General features: G+C 40.9%; 1 protein-coding gene across 19 annotated transcripts in view; it reads left to right on the plus strand.

Annotated features, from left to right (window-relative positions):
• The window catches only part of madd (MAP-kinase activating death domain), a 95,657-nt gene that overhangs the window by 27,017 nt on the left and 45,698 nt on the right, over positions 1-22,942 (plus strand). For 7 of the 19 annotated variants that reach the window (XM_062032869.1, XM_062032862.1, XM_062032941.1 and 4 more), the window contains 10 exons: positions 2,476-2,532; positions 3,276-3,448; positions 3,574-3,809; positions 3,902-4,058; positions 9,755-9,858; positions 9,976-10,190; positions 13,781-14,034; positions 14,268-14,407; positions 17,168-17,269; positions 18,109-18,126. In XM_062032869.1, coding sequence (XP_061888853.1) covers positions 2,476-2,532; positions 3,276-3,448; positions 3,574-3,809; positions 3,902-4,058; positions 9,755-9,858; positions 9,976-10,190; positions 13,781-14,034; positions 14,268-14,407; positions 17,168-17,269; positions 18,109-18,126 — 1,456 coding nt within the window. The remainder of the gene's footprint in view (positions 1-2,475; positions 2,533-3,275; positions 3,449-3,573; positions 3,810-3,901; positions 4,059-9,754; positions 9,859-9,975; positions 10,191-13,780; positions 14,035-14,267; positions 14,408-17,167; positions 17,270-18,108; positions 18,127-22,942) is intronic. The other 12 variants (XM_062032918.1, XM_062032969.1, XM_062032979.1 and 9 more) reach the window with 7 other exon arrangements.

The following is a 22,942-nucleotide window of genomic DNA, read 5'->3' on the forward strand; positions in this document are numbered from 1 at the left end:
GCCCCTCCAAACCCAGCTCACCTCAACCTCCTCATGCTCTCTCAGAGAGAGCATGTCCCAAATTCCAAGCTGCTGTTTTGAGGCATATTAAAAAAAATAATGCACTTTGTGACTTCAATAATAAATATGGCAGTGCCATGTTGGCATTTTTTTCCATAACTTGAGTTGATTTATTTTGGAAAACCTTGTTAAATTGTTTAATGCATTCAGCGGGACATCATAACAAAATTAGGCATAATAATGTGTTAATTCCACGACTGTATATATCGGTATCGGTTGATATCGAACTCAGTAATTAAGAATTGGACAATATCGGAATATCGGATATCGGCAAAAAAGCCATTATCGGACATCTCTAACACAGAACGACCAAAAAATAACTTACTACCCTCATATTGCCAAAATCTTCATCAGCTTTGGACCAACAATCACGGATAAATTGTGACTTGTGTGTGAAGTAAGTCAACTGTGGTGAGTCTGACTGCCTCCAATGTATCTGTAATCACTGTTTGTATCACTCATTATATATTATTCTAACTAATCTTTTTGATGTAACATGCTAAGTGAGTAAGTGTAATTTGGTAGTTATTTCCCCATATTTCTGCACAATAACTCAAATATGGTAACACTGGCGAGCAGTAAAGAATACGGAGTGGTTTTTGGTCTAGAACATATTTTGCTGTATTCATTGTTGACATATTTCTTGCCGCTTTGATTTGTATATGTTTGAGATTTTCAGTTTACTTTCTCATCTATTATTGCACCTTAAATGTGGTTTCTTTAATTTTTTCTCAGTCTATTTGTATTTGTGTTTGACTTTGTATTCTGCTGCTTCCGAATTGCATTGTTTTAGTTATACTGAGATTCAAGGAGTCTGTTTTTGTGAAACTATCTCTTAAATGTTATTATTTGTATTAGCTTCTGTCCAGTGTTGATGGCAAACCTTCACTTCCCTTACTTGGGTGGCAGGGATAGCGATGTAAAAGCTTTCCATAATTTTCCCGGGTGGAGCAGACCCCTGCTGAACAACTGGGCATTTATACACATAAAAAAATTACGAGGAACCACTGCAAACACATAGGATCAGCTCAAAGTTGGTAGTCGTCATGGCACCCTTTATTCACGTGAGTGTCTTTTGACCAATCATTGAGGAGATCGCCCGAAACCGAGTTGGCCATATTCTTTCTACACGACTCTGGCACGTTAATGTCTGACGATTCGACTGTTCAACCTCTGAATCGAGCAGAATCATATTTTAAGGCAACCCTATTTTTAAGTAATTTTAAAGTCAAATATTTTGTTAATGTATTATATAGTATTTGTCTATATAAGCTAAGCATCAATTGACAGTAAATTAGGGCAAGCTGTTTTATGAAATTTAAAATAATTACATAGTAAGCCCAGCCAGGTGTAAACTAACACTTTATTGATTATATACCTTGAATCAGAGCCAGTTTGATGGCTTTAAATGTTTCCTTTTGTATGGATGTGTGATTAAGACAAGTGGCGGTTCTAGCTTTAATGGCGCCCTGTGCTAGACTTTTTCCCCATATTCTTGTGGCGCCCTCAATAGAAATTGCTCATATGGCCCATAGCTAGAACCACCACTGTAGGTGTGTGAAGCCTTTGTTTAAAAATTAATGATGATTTGTGAAGAGCGGAATTAGCACTGGTTGGTTGTTCTTTAGAAGCTTGTGACATCTACATCAAAGCAGAAGTAGCTATTGATGTGAAAGACACTTACATACTTGCATTGTAGCCTGCATTTTTTTCTTTGTGTTGCCATTATACCAGCTTTTACATATTTATTAGATTTTATGGTAGCTGCGATTTAAAGCCTGCAAGTATTCATCTATATTTCTGAAAAGATCTGCGGGTGTATCATCATTGCTTTATCATAACCACTGGTTCATTTCAGTTAGTCATAATGCCTAGCCACTGTACACAGCTGTGGTCAGAAGCTTGCATAACCTCACTGTGGGCATAAACATTATGGCAATATTTAAGTTTTAATGAGGCAATTAATGTATAATGAAGAACCACTACGTAATATCTGACCACAACTGTATTTATTTCAGCGGCTTGGTTTTTACAGTGTTTAATAGTAGTGCTTTGTCTGTGTTCCTCATTTTCTTTTACTGCTTTTACATCATAAACATTTAGTCTTTTGGACCTCTTCCTCTCCCAACCCTTTCTGTGTCAAACACTTGTCTCTCCAGCCAAACATATACAATGATCACTTTTGCCTCCATTCTTCAGTGAAGCAGTAGTTACTAATCATTCCAAAAATATAACTTTGATGTTCATATAGTCTCTATCTCGATATATAAAAAACCTCACAAAGCATATTGTTTACTGCAGAATGGAGACATGGAAAAGAATTCGAAAGGGCCATGATTTTATCATGTGCTGTTCAGTGACACTTACCACCTCAGGCCTTCATGTGAATCTCCCTGCATTGTATTCCTTTCCTAGTGTCTGCTTAGGTTGACTGTGATCACCCAAAAGCAGATCTTCTCCTGTGAAAATAAGGTTATTCATTTATCCTCCCATGAAATGTGGAATGCCCCTGCACGGACATCACTTTTCACATTACTTTGCTTGCGACTACCACTTTTTCAAGCTCAATAATTGAATAGAATGCATATCAGTGCCTCAGAATATCTTTCTTACCACTTAATGATGCACTTGATACCTTTGGCTTGAGCATGACTGACTGAATATGTGTGCATTGACATTTGCATCAGTGAGCCATGGTAACCAACAGCAAACAAGGTGACGCTAATCCCTTTTAACAAAGACATTCCACCAGTTCCAGCAACTAAATGTTCCATTAAGCTTACAGTAGCTAATACTGACAAGTCTGCGGCAGTTCCCTTAAAGCAATATAGTGACTTTACCACCCTCCTCCTTTTATTTCCCCTCCTCCTCAATAATGGCACATCCTTAACAGGCATCAATATGCTCATAGTTTAGATACTGTAAATCATAAGAGTATAAACAATTTTTTTTTTAAATAATTTGTCTTTTACCTTACTAAATCCAGCACAGTATTCTTGTTGTAAGGATGTTACATCTTTTTGGAAGCAGACATACTTAGTCACCCTTTTAAGCGGTGTTAAAATAGGTTCAAAACTCAAATTAATTGATTTACTTCTCATTTTTTGACACGGACAAAATAGCTTGATGTTGATGCCTGTCTTGGTAGTGTTTTAGAAAAGTGTATTTTTATTCTTTCCCTCTCATTGTCTGTACTACTATGTTACCTATTCTAGGCCTTGGCGAGTATGAGTTTAAACACCCAGCCCATTTTGAACTTGGAGAAGTTTCAGGAAGGTCATGAAATGCCTCTGCTTCCTCCTGGACGTGATAAAGCCTCTCCATCATCCACGGAGTTCAACCCCCTCATTTACGGCAATGATGTTGATTCTGTGGATGTAGCCACCAGGCAAGCCTTTTCTCCAGTTTTGTTTGCCATTGTACAGTTGTTCAATTTATTGCTGTTTCTGGAGAGAGTTAAGCACATGTCATACGTTGTAAAATAAAGTTCACATAACTTATTTCGTTTGTCAGGGTGGCGATGGTACGGTTCTTCAACTCCCAAAATGTTCTCCACGGTTTTCAAATGCACACAAGGACTTTGCGCCTCTTCCCACGCCCCGTGGTGGCTTTCCAGTCATCGTATTTTCTTGCGTCTCGACCGAGGCGCTCAAGTTTTGCCGATAAGCTTTCCCACACACAAGCCGTGGAGTACTATGGAGAGTGGGCTCTCAATCCGACTAACCTCGCGTTTCACAGGATACATAACAGTAAGATGATCGTTCCAAAAGGTTTCTTTGCTGCGATTGCGTGGCATTAAAAATTGAGTGCTAATTGTACAATCTGCACACTGTGGTTACAGATGTGTTTGACCCGTCCTTAATCGGCGACAAACCCAAGTGGTATGCTCACCAGCTTCAGCCAGTGGTTTATAGAGTGTTTGATGGAAGCTCGCAGCTGGTTGAGGCTATGGCAAGTCCATTTGAGGATGAGAGCAATGACTCTGATCCTACGGACAGGTAAGGATAATCAACCACATTTTTGTTTCATAGTGAGATAATTAAGCTTTTCAACTGGTTATTGTAGTATAACAAATACATTTCAAAGTAGGGCTGCATGATTCATCGTTAAAAATTGTGTTCATTACAGTTTCCCTTGGGATCAATAACATTTTGTCCAAGTCCGTTTTTTACAACATGTTGGTTGTAGTTTATACTGTCAAATTTATTACTTTAACATTTTATTTATGTTATTGAAGTATAAGGTTGTAAGATATAGACAATATACAATATAAACTAGGTCAATTCGGCCAACAATAGAGCTTTTATTACAATCGTGATAATGCATGTTGATGACACATTCTAACTGTGTCTGCAAAAGCGACAAACATCCCCAACGCAATGTCGCGTCTTCGCTAATGTCCCCCTGCAGTGCAAAGCCACTTCTAAGTCAGTAATCCTCGCTTCAATGGCGGCAAATAAACTACAGTAGGTAAGGTTGTATTTTTGCCTCATCCTTCACTTTAAGGGTGGGTGAAGAATGCCTAAAGAATGCACTACCAACCCGATAAGACCTGGTAAGTCCGAAAGAGAAAGAGATGATACAGTATTATCTGCTCATAGATGCTACATGGTGGGTGTTTGAGCACACTGCAGCTAGTCCTGGATAGTCCCACTCCTTAAGGCTTTAGTCAAATGCAGGATTCTCCCAGGAATGAGGCAAAATACAACCTCATCTCCTGTACTTTTCTTACAAATATTCCTGGAGGACAAGTAATAGGTAAACCTGCTACACTACACAATGTAGGAAGATAAGCTAACCGCAAGCTAGAGCTCTTGAAAGTAAGGTGAGCGGCGCGATACAAATATTGACCGTAACAATACCACGTACTATGTTATTATCTGGTTGATACCACAGTGGTTAGATCGCTATTAGTTTATTATCAAAACATTTTTTGTCGTTTTTGTTATCAATCAATCAATCAATGTTTATTTATATAGCCCTAAATCACAAGTGTCTCAAAGGGCTGTACAAGCCACAACGACATCCTCGGTACAGAGCCCACATACGGGCAAGGAAAACTCACCCCAGTGGGACGTCAATGTGAATGACTATGAGAAACCTTGGAGAGGACCGCATATGTGGGTAACCCCCCCCCTCTAGGGGAGACCGAAAGCAATGGATGTCGAGTGGGTCTTACATAATATTGTGAAAGTCCAACACATCAGCGAGAGTCCAGTCCATAGTGGGGCCAGCAGGAACCATCCCGAGTGGAGACGGGTCAGCAGCGATGAGATGTCCCCATCTGATGAACAGGCTAGCGGTCCACCCCGGGTTTGGAGCAGAGTAGAAAAGAAAAGAAACGGCAGATCAACTGGTCTAAACAGGGAGTCTATTTAAAGGCTAGAGTATACAAATGAGTTTTAAGATGAGACTTAAATGCTTCTACTGAGGTAGCATCTCTAACTTTTACCGGGAGGGCATTCCATAGTATTGGAGCCCGAATAGAAAACGCTCTATAGCCCGCAGACTTTTTTTGGGCTCTGGGAATCACTAATAAGCCGGAGTTCTTTGAACGCAGATTTCTTGCCGGGACATATGGTACAATACAATCGGCAAGATAGGCAGGAGCTTGACCGTGTAGTATTTTATACGTAAGTAGTAAAACCTTAAAGTCGCATCTTAGGTGCACAGGAAGCCAGTGCAAGTGAGCCAGTATAGGCGTAATATGATCAAACTTTCTTGTTTTTGTCAAAAGTCTAGCAGCCGCATTTTGTACCATCTGTAATCTTTTAATGCTAGACATAGGGAGGCCCGAAAATAAAACGTTACAGTAATCGAGACGAGATGTAACGAACGCATGGATAATGATCTCAGCATCGCTTGTGGACAAAATGGGACGAATTTTAGCGATATTACGGAGATGAAAGAAGGCCGTTTTAGTAACACTCTTAATGTGCGACTCAAACGAGAGAGTTGGGTCGAAGATAATACCCAGATTCTTTACAGAGTCACCTTGTTTAATTGTTTGGTTGTCAAATGTTAAGGTGGTATTTTTGAATAGATGTCGGTGTTGAGCAGGACCGATAATCAGCATTTCCGTTTTCTTAGCGTTGAGTTGCAAAAAGTTAGCGGACATCCATTGTTTAATTTCCTTAAGACACGCCTCGAGCTGACTACAATCCGGCGTGTTGGTCAGCTTTAGGGGCATGTAGAGTTGGGTGTCATCAGCATAACAGTGAAAGCTAACACCGTATTTGCGTATGATGTCACCTAGCGGCAGCATGTAAATACTAAAGAGTGCAGGGCCAAGAACCGAACCCTGGGGAACTCCGCACGTTACCTTAACATAGTCCGAGGTCACATTGTTATGGGAGACACACTGCATCCTGTCAGTAAGATAAGAGTTAAACCAAGACAAGGCTAAGTCTGTCATCCCAATACGCGTTTTGATACGCTGTAATAAAATATTATGATCAACAGTATCGAAAGCGGCGCTAAGATCAAGAAGCAGCAACATAGATGAAGCATCAGAATCCATCGTTAGCAATAGATCATTAGTCATTTTTGCGAGGGCTGTCTCCGTAGAGTGATTTGCCCTGAAACCGGATTGAAAAGGTTCACAGAGATTGTTAGATGCTAAGTGTTCATTTAGCTGTTGTGCTACAATTTTTTCGAGGATTTTCGAGATAAACGGAAGGTGGGACACCGGCCGGTAGTTTACCAGGAGATCAGGATCGAGGTTAGGTCTTTTGAGTAGAGGATGAATAACCGCTTTTTTGAATGCTAGGGGAACAGTGCCAGAGGAAAGTGATAAGTTTATAATATTTAATACTGATGGACCTAGTAATACAAAAAGCTCCTTGATAAGTTTCCCAGTAATTGGGTCAAGTAAACATGTTTGTTTTGTCCCATTTACACATTTTGACAATTCCTCCAATGTTATTTCATCAAAGAGAGAGAAACTATTTTGGAGGACAGTGTCCATCGTATATACAGTCGTATTTGTGTTAATAGAACCCAGTTGTAGCTGAGATGCATTGTCTTTAATCTCTTTTCTAATGACTTCAATTTTCTTATTAAAGAAATTCATAAAGTCATCTGCTGAGTGGGTGGAGCTACTGGGAGAAGTCCCTTGTTGGGTTAGCGATGCTACTGTACTAAACAGAAATTTAGGATCATTTTTGTTGAGGTGGATGAGATTTGAGTAATATTTAGCTTTAGCTGAGGTAAGCATGCGTTTATAAGTTATTAAACTATCACACCATGCTTGATGGAAGACCTCAAGTTTAGTCGCACGCCATTTGCGTTCCAGCTTTCTACATGATAATTTCTGGGCTTTAGTTTCTTCTGTAAACCATGGGGTACGCCTTTTAGCCCACATAATTTGGGAATGGTGCCATTACCGAAGGCAGTAGGTCAGTAAGAGTCGTCGTTGTGGCAGCATTAATGTTGCGGGTGCTATAGTAGTTATTATTATTATTATTAGTTTGTTGACAATGAGTCATTTTATAAGGTAATGGTCGGACATTACTTTAGTGTACGGGAGTATCGTAACTTTAGAGGTGGTGACACCCCTGACAAGCACTAGATCTATCGTATTACCGTTGCGATGCGTGGGTTCATTTATTATTTGTGTAAGACCACAGCTATCAATTATAGTCTGGAGCGCCACGCATGGAGGGTCCGATGGGGTATTCATATGGATATTAAAGTCCCCCATTATGATTATTTTGTCGGCGTGCGTCACTAGATCAGCAACAAACTCTGAGAATTCACTGATGAAGTCCGAATAGGGCCCAAGGGGGCGGTAGATAACAGCCAGGTGGAGAGGCAGCGGTGTGACAAACCTCAAAGTGAGCACCTCAAACGAGTTATATTTATTATTTAGGTTAGGTGTAAGATTATAGTTTTCATTGTATATTAGTGCGACACCCCCTCCCCTTTTAAGAGGTCTGGCAACATGTGTATTGGTATAGCCAGGAGGAGATGCTTCATTTAGCGCAAAAAAATCGTCTGGTTTGAGCCAGGTCTCGGCGAGACCAACGACGTCAAGTTTGTTGTCTCTAATGACTTCATTAACTAATAGCGTTTTGGAAGATAATGATCTTATGTTTAAAAAGCCCATATTATAGGTAGTGGGCTGTTTTGAGGATTGTTTGTTGAAATTATCCGAAGTAGCAATATTAATAATGTTGCGTTTATTATGCGCACTTTAAATAGTTTCGACCATATCTAGGAATTGATACGATGGGGATATTCAGATTGCTTGCTTGATGTTGCGATAAACTGAACGCATCATAGTTAGCTACCTCGGTACAATGTATGTCTGCCTCTGACACGGTCACAAAAGAAAAAACATTATGTGAGTTGTGTTTTATTCTAAGAGAATTGCTATGTGTGCAGGGATTATCGAGCCTGACGCCGGCTAGTTCTAGTTTAAATGGCTTCTTACCCGGAGACTCCACGTTTCTTTGGTTAGCTTTTCTCTTTGTTGTTAGCCCAGCTCGGCATCCCCGCTTCTGCTTCCGCTCGCACCGCCTATGTCGTCTCCATTGGCGGTCACCGCTAGCACTTGACTCCGCTGCTACAAAGGCCGCTCGATGTAGCCCACGAAGTATTCCCATGCTAGCGAGGAGGTCCACCGTACATGCATCTTTCAGTCTATAACGACCCGATCCATCCATATCCAGAATTGTCTGTCGGTCATATGTGATCACAGAGTGTTCATGCTTTGAGCCAGCCATGAAATTGACAGAAACGACGGGTGTTTTTTGCCAAATCGCTCTACACTCCCAAGAGCGTTAGCAGAGCCGCTGCATTCTCATGCGATGCGTCGCCATTTTTCAATTATTATTAGTTATTGTTTTCAATTATTATTAGTTATTGTTTACAAACTGAGGACCTAAGCCCCTTGACACAGAAGGGCTTTAAAAGCAAAAATCAAAGGATTTAAATCGGAGCCAGTAGTACAAAATGATTTTAATATTTAATTGATATTGTTAGACCGCTATGCTGTGTTTCTGTCTAATTATAATTGTGATAAAAAATGTAATCATTTAAATGTATTGAACATTTTAAGTATCAGTATCAGCATTGGTATGACCAATACTGTCCCTGTAACTGCTTAGTATTGGATCGATACCCATATTTTTTTGTAGTATCGCCGAAAACTAATGTAAAGTATTCAACAGCAAAAGAATAAGTGATAATTACATTTTAATACAAGTGTAGATAGAACCTAGTTACAACAGAAAGTAATCGACTATTAACAGTAAATTAGCAAGTAGGTTGATAATCGTTTTGAGAAAATAATTTAACTGTAAATGTTATTATGTTACCGCATATGTCAGCAGAAAAATTAGGAGCCATTGTAATCCATTTTTAAATGATTCTATTGTCATTTACATACCAAATGTTATGTTAATATACAAGAGCATTTTTTTTTCTTTTCGTGTTATGCTCAACAGCGATAATGGAAGTAAGTTAAGTTCCTGCTATTCACCGTACTTGAATGACCATTTGAGTATTCTTTTTTTTGTTTTATTAAATTAATCAGTTTAATAAACATTTTTGGGAGAAAAAAATGGGTCAAAAAATCGTGATCTCAATTTTAAGCAAAAAAAAAAAATTGATAAAATTTTTTGCCAGAATCGTGCAGCCCTATTTCAAAGTTTTTCGTTGGAGTAGGTATCAATATTTTTTTTCCTTACAGCGGTAGTGACAGTGAGGCATATGATGACTCAAGTTCATCCTATTCCTCACTTGGAGACCTTGTAAGTGAGATGATACAAGGAGATATTCAGGGTGACACACCAAGTATGTTCATATTTGTCTCTACATTTTATGAATGAGAATCTAATACTTAATATGTCAGGTGGTCTTAATTGATTTTATATTAAGAAATAACTTTTGGTTCTTTTTTTTTTAATGTTGACTCTTCAGGCCTAGAACCACACACCCATGCTGCTCTGGGAGACGCAAGTGAGGTGGAGTTTCAAGACTTTCGGGACTTCAGAGACGGACATGGCCCAGGGAGTTCATCGAGCGGGGACGGTCCTGCAGAACATTCAGATGGACAGCCCCATCGCTCAAGCTCCAGCACAACTGCAAGCTCCAGTCCCAGCACTATCATCCAGGGAGTTAACAATGTGTGTATTCAATGCCAACATATTATTTGTGCAAAGCAGTTGCCACTTGCTGTTATTAAAAGAAGAATGGCTATTAATACTCTCTAAGAGATAATTGTATATTTATGTTGGTAATAGGATGCCGGACAGACCTGGCAGGCCCAAATGCATAGTGAGGGTCTGTTGGGAACGTCTGGCAGAGTCTCTCGTCAGAGTTTCAATTCCCACCTCCGGAAGAACTTCGAACAGGTTACGAGGGAGGCGCTGGACATTGAGTCTGAATAGACCATGTTCCGTGCCTCTATTGTTGTGACTACCGATCGGAGTTGTGGTCGTAAGGTGGTCGGTGCCTGTCGTGGCAGTAATCCCAGAACTCGCTGGTGGAGGAATGCCGTCAAGCTGAAGAGGGAGTCCTATCTGGTCCCTTTGACTCATGGGACTCCGGAGGCAGCGGACAAGTACAGACAGGCCAAGCGATGTGCAGCATTGGCAGTTGCAGAGGCAAAAACCCAGACATGGGAGGAGTTCGGAGAAGCCATTAAGACTTCCGGACGACTTTGGAGCGATTCTGGACCACCATCCGCCGCCTCAGGAGGGGGAAGCAGTGCACTGTCAACATTGTATATAGTGGGGACGGTGTGCTGCTGACGTCGACTGGGAATGGTGTGGATCGGTGGAAGGAATACTACACGTCTTCCAATGAGGAAGCAGTGCCTGGGGACTCCGCAGTGGGCTCTCCTATTTTCGGGGCTGAGGTTGCCGCAGTACTTACAAAGCTCCTCGGTGGAAGGGATTGATGAGATCTGCCCGGAGTGTCTTAAGGCTCTGGATGCTGTGGGGCTGTTGTAGTTGACAAGACTCTGCAGCATTGCGTGGACATCGGGGGCGGTGACTCTGGATTGGCAGACTGGGGTGGTGGTTCCTCTATTTAAAAAAGGGAACCGGGGGGTGTGTTCAAACTATTCTGGAATCACACTCCTCAGACTTCTCTGTAAGGTCTTTTCAGGTGTACTGAAGAGGTGGCTACCTTGGATTAAGGTGGAGCAGTGTGGTTTTCGTCCTGGTCATGGAACTGTGGACTAACTATACTCTCGGCAGGATCCTTGAGGTTGCATGGGAGTTTGTCCAACCAGTCTCCATATGTTTTGTGGACTTGGAGAAGGCATTCAACCGTGTCTCTCGGGAAGTCCTGTGGAGAATGATCAGAGAGTATGGGGTATCAGACCGCCTGATTGGTGCGGTCCGCTTCCTGTATGATCATTATCAGAGCCTGGTCCTCATTGCCGGCAGTAAATCGGACCCGTTTCCGGTGAGGGTTGGACTCCGCCAGGGCTGCCCTTTGTCACCGATTCTGTTTACAACTTTTATGGAGAGAATTTCTAGGCGTAGTCAGGGCATTGATGGGATTCGGTTTGGTAGCTGCAAGATTCGGTCTCTGCTTTTTGCGGATGATGTGGTCCTGCTGGCTAGGATCTTCAGCTCTCTCTGGATCAGATAACAGCGAAGTGTGGAGCGACTGGGATGAAAATCAGCACTTCCAAGTCCGAAACCATAGTTCTCGCCCGGAAAAGGGTGGAGTGCCATCTCCGTGTTGGGGAGGAGATCCTGCCCCAAATGGAGGAGTTAAAGTACCTCGGAGTGATGGAAGAGTGGATCGTGAGATCGACAGGCAGACTGTATCGGTCCGTCATGGGGAAGAAGAAGCTACGCTGGAAAGCAAAGCTCTCAGATTTACCGGTTGATCTACGTCCCTATCCTCACCTATGGTCATGAGCTTTGGGTTAGGACCGAAAGGACAAGATCACCATACCATACCAACTTTATTTATAAAGCCCTTTAAAAACAACCACAGTTGAAGAACAAAGGGCTGTACACCACAAAGAAATAGAGGCAAAGGACAGACTAAAAAATAACATTTAAAACAGAAGAAAAATACACATTGAAAAAGCAAATAGAAATTACCCTAAAAACAATTTGTTACATAAAAAGCAGTTAAAAAGTTAAAAACAGTTAAAAAAGTTAAAAACAGTTTAAAGTCCCATGCCAAAAGCCAGTGAATAAAAGCCAGTGAATAAAAATGGGTTTTAAGAAGGGTCTTAAAAGTAGCCAAAGAAGGGGCCAGTCTCACATGGAGAGGGAGATAGTTCCAGAGAAGGCTCTGTCCCCTCTGAGCTTGCGCTTTGATTTGGGTACTTCCAGGAGCAGCTGATCAGCTGACCTGAGGGACCGGGTGGGGGCATAGAGGTGGAGCAGCTCAGAGAGGTAAAGTGGGGCAAGACCACATAAGGATTTAAAAACAAGTAAGATAATTTAAAAATGGACTCTAAAAGACACAGGCAGCCAGTGGAGTGAGGCTAAAACAGGAGTAATGTGCTCTCTTTTTCTTCTGTTAGTTAAAAGTCGGGCGGCTGCATTTTGGACCGGCTGCAGACGTGAGAGGGAGGACTGATTAATTCCAAAATACAACGAGTTACAGTAATCCAGCCGAGATGTGATAAAGGCATGGATTACTGTCTCAAACTGTTGCCTAGAAAGAAGGTTTTTAACCTTGGCCAGCTGACATGAATAAAAAAAGCTGTCTTTCACACTGTGCCGATCTGACGGTCCAATTTAAAATCCCTGTCAATATGAAAGTCCAGGTTGGTGATCATGGGCTTAACGTGCAAAGCCAAGGGGCCAAAGTCAACAGGGGGGAGCTCACAGGTATCACTAGGTCCAAACACTATTACTTCTGTCCTATTTTCATTGAAGTTTAAGAAATTTAGGGCCATCCAGGCCTTGATATCATTAAGACAAGCAAGTAGTGCTGCATTGAAGAGGCATGATTTCTCTTTAACGGAAAATAAATTTGTGTGTCATCGGCATAACAATGAAAACAAATATCATGCTTTCTTAGGATTGAGCCCAGGGGAAGTAAATAAATAGAAAAGAGCAGTGGTCCTAAAACTGAGCCCTGTGGGACACCACATGTCAAGGGAGCAACAGAGGATTCAGAACCAGCAACATTTACAGAGAAGGTCCCGTTAGTCAAATATGACTAACAGGTCACGGGTACAAGCGGCCGAAATGAGTTTCCACCGTCGGATGGTGGGGCTCTCCCTTAGGGTGAGAAGCTCTGTCAATCGGAGGGAGCTCAGAGTAAAGCCGCTGCTCCTCCACATTGAGAGGTACCAGATGATGTGGTTCGAGCATCTAGTCCGGATGCCCCCCAAACGCCTTGGTGCGGAGGTGTTTAGGGTGCGTCCAACCGGTAGGAGACCACGGGGAAGACACAGGACATGGTGTAGGGACTATGTCTCCCAGTTGGCCTGGGAATGCCTCGAGGTACCCGGGAAGAGCTGAACGAAGTAGCTGGGGAGAGAGAAGTCTGGGCTCCTCTGCTTAGGCTGCTGCTACCGCGTCCCGACTTCGGATAAGCGGAGGAAGATGGATGGGTGTTGGTAATATATATTTTCTAGCCACCATTTTTCTAATCACCCATCACAGGTTACCAGTACTTTGTTTCCAGTTGTTGTCTAAATTCCTCTTTTAACACAGCAGTGGTGGTATAGAATTACAACCACATGCAAACATGATAAATATTATACATTTTTGTCTTCTTTCCCCCCCAGGACCAAGGGGAAGCACCTGATAGTGAGGCACCAGCCGCCTCCGCCCCACAGAACCCTGTCCCAGGAGTTGGTAGCCAGCCGTTTTTGAGACCTACAGCTGATGCTAGCCAGGGGGACTCGGCAATACGAAAACAAGAGTATGACAACCCCTATTTTGAGCCTCAGTATGGCTTCCCCTCTGAAGATGATCCTGATGCAGAAGAACAAGTGGAGTCATACACCCCTCGATTCAACCAGAACCTCAATGGCAACAAGTGTGTTAAACTTGTTCATCACTTGAATGAATACTTTTCTCTTCATTCAAATGGGCTCTATGACCAACCATGAAATGTCAAAACCCAGCATGTCAGACTAGTACTTCATTCATGGTGGTCTTGAATCTTTGGTGGTGTCATGTCATGTACATGTTGAAACATGTTACTAACATTGCATGCAAATGTTTGTTCTTTCATGAGGCCTGACAAATGATATTTTATCACTTCTTCAGGGCTCAGCGTCCTTCACGTCCCATTAGTCTGAGACTTCCTGGGGAGTCTGACGGAGAGGGAGATTCTCATAACAGCTCACCAAACTCAACTATTTCCAACAGCAGCAATGATGGATTTGGAGGATTGATGTCCTTTGCAAGTAAGAAAATGTTATTTGATATTTTTGTTGTTGATATTTTCCCATCAAGAATGGTGAGGGTTATTATAAAAAACCTGCATCCTGTCTGTTTGATGCACTTAAGTTGATTTTAGAAAATCAAATATGGAACCATTTTATTCTTCAGGTCAAATTGAAATAAGAACTTGATTTTCTGTGCGACGACCGTGAAGTCCCATTGCAATTAATCACTTTTTTGGGCAATGTACAGTATTCAAATACAGGGGCGGCGTGGCGAAGTTGGTAGAGTGGCCGTGCCAGCAATCGGGAGGGTTGGTGGTTACTGGGGTTCTATCCCCACCTTCTACCGTCCTAGTCACGTCCGTTGTGTCCTTGGGCAAGACACTTCACCCTTGCTCCTGATGGCTGCTGGTTAGCGCCTTGCATGGCAGCTCCCGCCATCAGTGTGTGAATGTGTGTGTGAATGGGTGAATGTGGAAATACTGTCAAAGCGCTTTGAGTACCTTGAAGGTAGAAAAGCGCTATACAAGTATAACCCATTTATCATTTATAACCTTGATTTACAAACTTAATTGGTTCTTGAACAGGATTTGTAAATAGAAAAGTTTGTATATTGAAGCAAATTATCCCTTAATAATGTAAACATGACTAATTGACCTCGACAAACCGTAATAATAATAATGGATTAGATTTATATAGCGCGTTTTTTCTAGACACTCAAAGCATTTCACAGAGAAGTGAGAACCCATCATTCATTCATTCACACATGGTGGTGGTAAGCTACTTTTGCTGCCACAGCTGCCCTGGGTTAGTCTGACGGAAGTGTGGCTGCCAATTTGCGCCTACGCCCCCACCGACCATCACCGAACATTCATTCACCTTAATACACTAGTGTGAGCGGCACTGGGAGCAAGCGTGAAGTGTTTTGCGCAAGGACACAACGGCAGTGACTTGGATGGTAGAAGCTGGAATCGGACCTGGAACCCTCAAGTTGCTGGCACTGCCGCTCTACCCTCCGTGCCACACCGTCCCCACGGTCCTTGATTTAGTAAAAGTGTCTACACTTTGAACACTATATAAAGTGCTATACAGTACTGTATATCAAACAAACATAAGGCGGTGATGAATCAACTATTTCCTTAATAACAGAGTCAAAACAAAAACAACTAGGTGAACTGTACACCTCGTATGCATCCGCCTTGCCGACACAAACCCGCAATCTCACAGTTTGAATTCACAAAACTCATTAACTTTACCAGCCAGGGTCGCTACAATGGTTAGGAATAAAAGGAATAAAATACACTTTACCTCGTCGGATAATCTTATTGGCGTGCAGCGGGGAGGAGACAGTGTTGACAATGCTGTGGATATTTCCTGAAAAATATCACTTGTCCATTGCTTTCTTTGGACTCATATTGAGCTAGAAAAACTAGAAAACTGCTGTAAAAAGGAAAAAAAAAAAAACAAGTCAAAATCTAACAAAGTAGCACTGTAGGTTACAGCAGCACTGCTGAGCTGACAAACGAGCACAATGGATGTGTTGCCGGGCACAAAATGTCTGTGCTGCGAGGCACACAATTGGTAGATAAAAATTTGTACTCTTGAGTAGGGTTGGGTATCGTTTGAATTCGTACGATTCCGATTCCGATTCTTTGTTTCGATTCCGATTCCTGACGATTCTCGATTCCGATTCTTCTTGTACCATGCCGGGATCAATGTGTTTGACAGGTAGTCCCTGGAAGGTGGTATGTATTTTGGGTTGATAGTTTTCACCATATCCCTGCAAACATAAACAAACATGTAATGTTGCTGTTACTGTTTAGCCCAGTATCAATTAGCTTAGCTCTAACGTTATTGCTTAACTAACCTAAATGTTGGAGATTCCACCTCTGAAAAGGGATGCAGTCTTTTGACTATGTGTGCAGTGACCTTTCTGTGGCACTCTTCCGTCTGTGGCACCGACATCTTCCCCATTGCCGCTACGGTAAACGGAGTACGCTGAGCACATCACAGAGCCTGGCTAGCAGGTTGTAAATTGTCTATGAAAAAATATGCGGGCTAATTTGTTAGCTGCCTCAATGTTGGCGCAAAACACATTATTTATTGCATATATATTGTTTTACTTACCGGATTCGGACTGCAATGCAGTCACCGAGGTGCCAGGCTGGGCGTCGGAGCCAGAGGAGGACGGTCGGCGTAGCGCGTCGAAGACGGGACACGCATTTATTTGTACTCCATGAACTCGGAGGTGCTTCATCATGTTCGACGTGCACCCTCCTAAGCACGAAACAGTCCTGTCGCACGTGTTACATTTCGCCGATATTTCATTTTTTTTAGTAAAATAAAGCCACACTTTCGACCGCCGACGCCCGCTATCCATGCTTGACTGACTTGCTCGGCTACATAGGCTCGGCTATGCTAACACTTCCGGCGGTGGGCGCTTCTTCGTTGGTGTTCAGCGGCTTCTTCTTCCGGTCGGCGGACTTATTCTTTTTTTCCGGTCGGCAGACTGGGTATCGAAACTAGGAATCGAAATTTAAACTTTTGAACGATTCCGGGAGAATCGGAAAGTTAGTCCCGGTTCCAATCGATACTCGATACCCAACCCTACTCTTGAGACAAGGTTTTGTACAAGAAAGCATAGTTATATTCGTATTCTGGTTCATTAATCGAAAAGTTTGTAATATGAGCGTTTTGTGAATCGAGGTTCCACTCTATTTAAATATGAAAATTATTTTAATTAACGATTTCAATTGCAGCAACTTTTTGTATTTATTATAGGTAATCTTTACAAGAACCATGGCACTAGTTTCAGTCTGTCCCATCTTGCTCTACCCAACAAAGCTGCAAGAGAGAAATCGACACCTTTCCCCAGCCTCAAAGGTACCATAGCACAGCCAGTTACACCCCTGTGAACTGTCACTGGCATCTGCAATACATGTGTTTCTCATAGCCAAAATATTAGATTTTGTTCTATTTTTACACACCTTATTGCTTTATGTACCTTGGATGATACAATAATGACTAAATCTTAATAGTTATTAAAGTAATTACGGCTGCAGTACATCAATAACTTACTATGTTGCACATACTGTAATACTTGAATATGTAAGGTCGTTTTTTTCGGTGATCGTTTTACTGAATATCATTCTGTTTTTTCTGTTCTGCTTTATATTCCTCTATATTGTTCTATAAAAGAATATTTGAGTTTTGATATTGAGGAGGAGAAGAACCAAGCAGGTTTGTAGAGATAATGTTTTTATAGCCTGCCTTCTTTCCCTCGGATTGCTTGAACAGATATGGCACTATTTCAAAGGAGAGTATTGAGGATTTTAAGCATAATTTTTCTCTCAAGTTTGTTAATAACTCAAGTCTTATCTTTCAACTTGCTGTGCTTTTTAAAGAGGCCAGGAAATGGTCATGCACAGCGGTAAATATATTTGCAATCCTTGAAACTAATAACATTTGATCCATATTGTTTTTGTTTATTTCTGGTGGTGGAATAAGTGTATGTTTTTGCCAGGACAATTTAGGACATTGGCCAACCTTGCTTTTTAAAGAGGAAATTACTACTAGAAGAACATGAATAGGTTAGATTTTCAATTGAGAGAAAAAAATAGGAGTAGCATGACACTCAATAACTCAAATCCAACTGGAATAGCTGCCATAGAAATTGTGTTCTGTTCCTTTTGATTACGATGTGTTTTATCTTTGTTGTCCAGATACGCCTGACAGCCCGGGTATGTCATGTCTGATGTGATAGTCTGTATTAGTTCCTGAGCAGGCTTCTTTTCTGTGACTTGAAGTGGCCTGTATCTATCTTAGTTTCCCTGTTGCTCATTACAGGACTAAGATAGAATAAATTGTGGTGTGCTGTATATCCACACCTTCCTGTTTCTTCCCTGGCCATACCTTTTTGTGTGACTAATTTATGAAGCTGACCCTCAAGATAACTCAACCCTTTATTTACACCTTGGCGAGCACAGTCAGTCAAAGTGTTTCCTCTGGGTCTTGTAAACTATTTTTTACATCAACACATTTGTACTCCTGCAAGAAATATATGTTATCTATTATAACTGCATTGCTTTTGAATGACATTCCCAACAAGTTATATACAAACCCCGTTTCCATATGAGTTGAGAAATTGTGTTAGATGTAAATATAAACGGAATACAATGATTTGCAAATCATTTTCAACCCATATTCAGTTGAATATGCTACAAAGACAACATATTTGATGGTCAAACTGATGAACATTTTTTTTTTGCAAATAATCATTAACTTTAGAATTTGATGCCAGCAACATGTGACAAAGAAGTTGGGAAAGGTGGCAATAAATACTGATAAAGTTGAGGAATGCTCATCAAACACTTATTTGGATCATCCCACAGGTGAACAGGAAAATTGGGAACAGGTGGGTGCCATGATTGGGTATAAAAGTAGATTCCATGAAATGCTCAGTCATTCACAAACAAGGATGGGGTGAGGGTCACCACTTTGTTGACAGTTTAAGAAAAACCTTTCTCAACCAGCTATTGCAAGGAATTTAGGGATTTCCCCATCTACGGTCCGTAATATCATCAAAGGGTTCAGAGAATCTGGAGAAATCCCTGCACGTAAGCAGCTAAGCCCGTGACCTTCGATACCTCAGGCTGTACTGCATCAACAAGCGACATCAGTGTGTAAAGGATATCACCACATGGGTTCAGGAACACTTCAGAAACCCACTGTCAGTAACTACAGTTGGTCGCTACATCTGTAAGTGCAAGTTAAAACTCACCTATGCAAGGCGAAAACCGTTTATCAACAACACCCAGAAACGCCGTTGGCTTCGCTGGGCCTGAGCTAATCTAAGATGGACTGATACAAAGTGTAAAAGTGTTCTGTGGTCTGACGAGTCCACATTTCAAATTGTTTTTGGAAACTGTGGACGTCGTGTCCACCGGACCAAAGAGGAAAAGAACCATCCGGATTGTTATAGGCGCAAAGTTGAAAAGCCAGCATCTGTGATGGTATGGGGGTGTATTAGTGCCCAAGACATGGGTAACTTACACATCTGTGAAGGCGCCATTAATGCTGAAAGGTACATACAGGTTTTGGAGCAACATATGTTGCCATCCAAGCAACGTTACCATGGACGCCCCTGCTTATTCCAGCAAGACAATGCCAAGCCACGTGTTACATCAACGTGGCTTCATAGTAAAAGAGTGCGGGTACTAGACTGGCCTGCCTGTAGTCCAGACCTGTCTCTCATTGAAAATGTGTGGCGCATTATGAAGCCTAAAATACCACAACGGAGACCCAAGGACTGTTGAACAACTTAAGCTGTACATCAGGGGTCACCAACGCGGTGCCCGCGGGCACCAGGTAGCCCGTAAGGACCACATGAGTAGCCCGCTGGCCTGTTCTAAAAATAGCTCAAATAGCAGCACTTACCAGTGAGCTGCCTCTATTTTTAAAATTTTATTTATTTACTAGCAAGCTGGTTTCACTTTGCCCGACATTTTTAATTCTAAGAGAGACAAAACTCAAATAGAATTTGAATATCTAAGGAAATATTTTAAAGACTTGGTCTTCACTTGTTTAAATAAATTCATTAATTTTTTTACTTTGCTTCTTATAACTTTCAGAAAGACAATTTTAGAGAAAAAATACAACCTTAAAAATGATTTTAGGATTTTTAAACACATAACTTTTTTTCTTTTAAATTCCTTCCTCTTCTTTCCTGACAATTTAAATCAATGTTCAAGTAAATTTATTTTTTCTATTGTAAAGAATAATAAATACATTTTAATTTAATTATTCATTTTAGCTTCTGTTTTTTCGACAAACAATATTCGTGAAATATTTCTTTAAATGTATTATTAAAATTCAAAAAAATTATTCTGGCAAATCTAGAAAATCTGTAAAATCAAATTTAAATCTTATTTCAAAGTCTTTTGAATTTCTTTTAAAATTTTTGTTCTGGAAAATCTAGAAGAAATAATGATTTGTCTTTGTTAGAAATATAGCTGGTCCAATTTGTTATATATTCTAACAAAGTGCAGATTGGATTTGAACCTATTTAAAACATGTCATCAAAATTGTAAAATTAATCTTAATCAGGAAAAATTACTAATGATGTTCCATTCATTCTTTTTTTAATTTTTTCAAAAAGATTCGAATTAGCTAGTTTTTCTCTTCTTTTTTTCGGTTGAATTTTGAATTTTAAAGAGTCGAAATTGAAGATAAACTATGTTTCAAAATTTAATTGTCATTTTTTTCATGCTTTCTCCTCCTTTAAACCGTTCAATTAAGTGTAAATATCATTAATTATTAATAATAACATAGAGTTAAAGGTAAATTGAGCAAATTGGCTATTTCTGGCAATTTATTTAAGTGTGTATCAAACTGGTAGCCCTTCGCATTAAAGGCCTACTGAAATGAATTTTTTTTATTTAAACGGGGATAGCAGATCTATTCTATGTGTCATACTTGATCATTTCGCGATATTGCCATATTTTTGCTGAAAGGATTTAGTATAGAACAACGACGATAAAGATTGCAACTTTTGGTATCTGATAAAAAAAAGGCTTGCACCTACCGGAAGTAGCGTGACGTAGTCAGTTGAACATATACGCAAAGTTCCCTATTGTTTACAATGATGGCCGCATGAAGTGAGAGAGATTCGGACCGAGAAAGCGACAATTTCCCCATTAATTTGAGCGAGGATGAAAGATTTGTGGATGAGTAAAGTGCAAGTGAAGGACTAGTGGGGAGTTGAAGCTATTCAGATAGGGAAGATGCTGTGAAAGCCGGGGGTGACCTGATATTCAGCTGGGAATGACTACAACAGTAAATAAACACAAGACATATATATACTCTATTAGCCACAACACAACCAGGCTTATATTTAATATGCCACAAATTAATCCTGCATAAAAACACCTGCGTGTTTGTTATGCTAGCTCCTAGCTCCTCTGCTAGCTCCTAGCTCCATAGAACACGCCAATACAATTCAAACACCTGATCAACACACACAATCACTCAGCCCAAAAGACCGTTTACCTAACCCAAGGTTCATAAAGCGTATATATTTTTAAAAAGTTACGTACGTGACGCGCACATACGGTCAAGTTATCGAATGTTTAGCAGCCAAGGCTGCATACTCACGGTACCTGATATTCAGCTGGGAATGACTACAACAGTAAATAAACACAAGACATATATATACTCTATTAGCCACAACACAACCAGGCTTATATTTAATATGCCACAAATTAATCCTGCATAATAACACCTGCGTGTTTGTTATGCTAGCTCCTAGCTCCTCTGCTAGCTCCTAGCTCCATAGAACACGCCAATACAATTCAAACACATGATCAACACACACAATCACTCAGCCCAAAAGACCGTTCACCTAACCCAAGGTTCATAAAGCTTATATATTTTTAAAAAGTTACGTACGTGACGCGCACGTACGGTACGGTACGTGTTATGCTAGCTCCTAGCTCCTCTGCTAGCTCCTAGCTCCATAGAACACGCCAATACAATTCAAACACATGATCAACACACACAATCACTCAGCCCAAAAGACCGTTCACCTAACCCAAGGTTCATAAAGCTTATATATTTTTAAAAAGTTACGTACATACGCAAAAAAAAGCCAAAGCTGCATACTCACAGTAGCACGTCTGCGTCTTTGTCATCCAAATCAAAGTAATCCTGGTAAGAGTCTGTGTTGTCCCAGTTCTCTACAGGCGTCTGTGTATCCAAATCAAAAGTCCTCCTGGTTAGAGTCTCTGTTATCCGAGTTCTTCCATCTTGACTGCATCTTTCGGGAATGTAAACAAAGAAGCGCCGGCTGTGTACTGTTGTGGCTGACTACGTTCGAAAAATACGTCCATTTCGCACCGACAACTTTCTTCTTTGCTTGCTCGGCTTCCTTCTCAATAATGCAATGAACATGATTGAAACAGATTCACGAACACAGATGTCCAGAATACTGTGGAATTATGAAATGAAAACAGAGCTTTTTCGTATCGGCTTCAATGTGGAAGGCATACCCGTGTTCGCCGGGCTACGTCACACGCATACGTCATCCTCAGAGGCGTTTCGAACCGGAAGTTTAGCGGCAAATTTAAAATGTCACTTTATAAGTTAACCCGGCCGTATTGGCATGTGTTATAATGTTAAGATTTCATCATTGATATATAAACTATCAGACTGCGTGGTCGGTAGTAGTGGGTTTCAGTAGGCCTTTAATCAGTACCCAAAAAGTAGCTCTTGGTTTCAAAAAGGTTGGTGACCCCTGCTGTACATCAAGCAAGAATGGGAAAGAATTCCACCTGAGAAGCTTAAAAAATGTGTCTCCTCAGTTCCCAAACGTTTATTGAGTGTTGTTAAAAGGAAAGGCCATGTAACACAGTGGTGAACATGTCCTTTCCCAACTACTTTGGCACGTGTTGCAGCCATGAAATTCTAAGTTAATTATTTGGAAAGAAAAAAAAAAAGTTTATGAGTTTGAAAATCAAATATCTTGTCTTTGTAGTGCATTCAATTGAATATAGGTTGAAA

The sequence above is a fragment of the Entelurus aequoreus genome, linkage group LG02 (assembly GCF_033978785.1).
Source record: "Entelurus aequoreus isolate RoL-2023_Sb linkage group LG02, RoL_Eaeq_v1.1, whole genome shotgun sequence".
NCBI lineage: Eukaryota > Metazoa > Chordata > Actinopteri > Syngnathiformes > Syngnathidae > Entelurus > Entelurus aequoreus.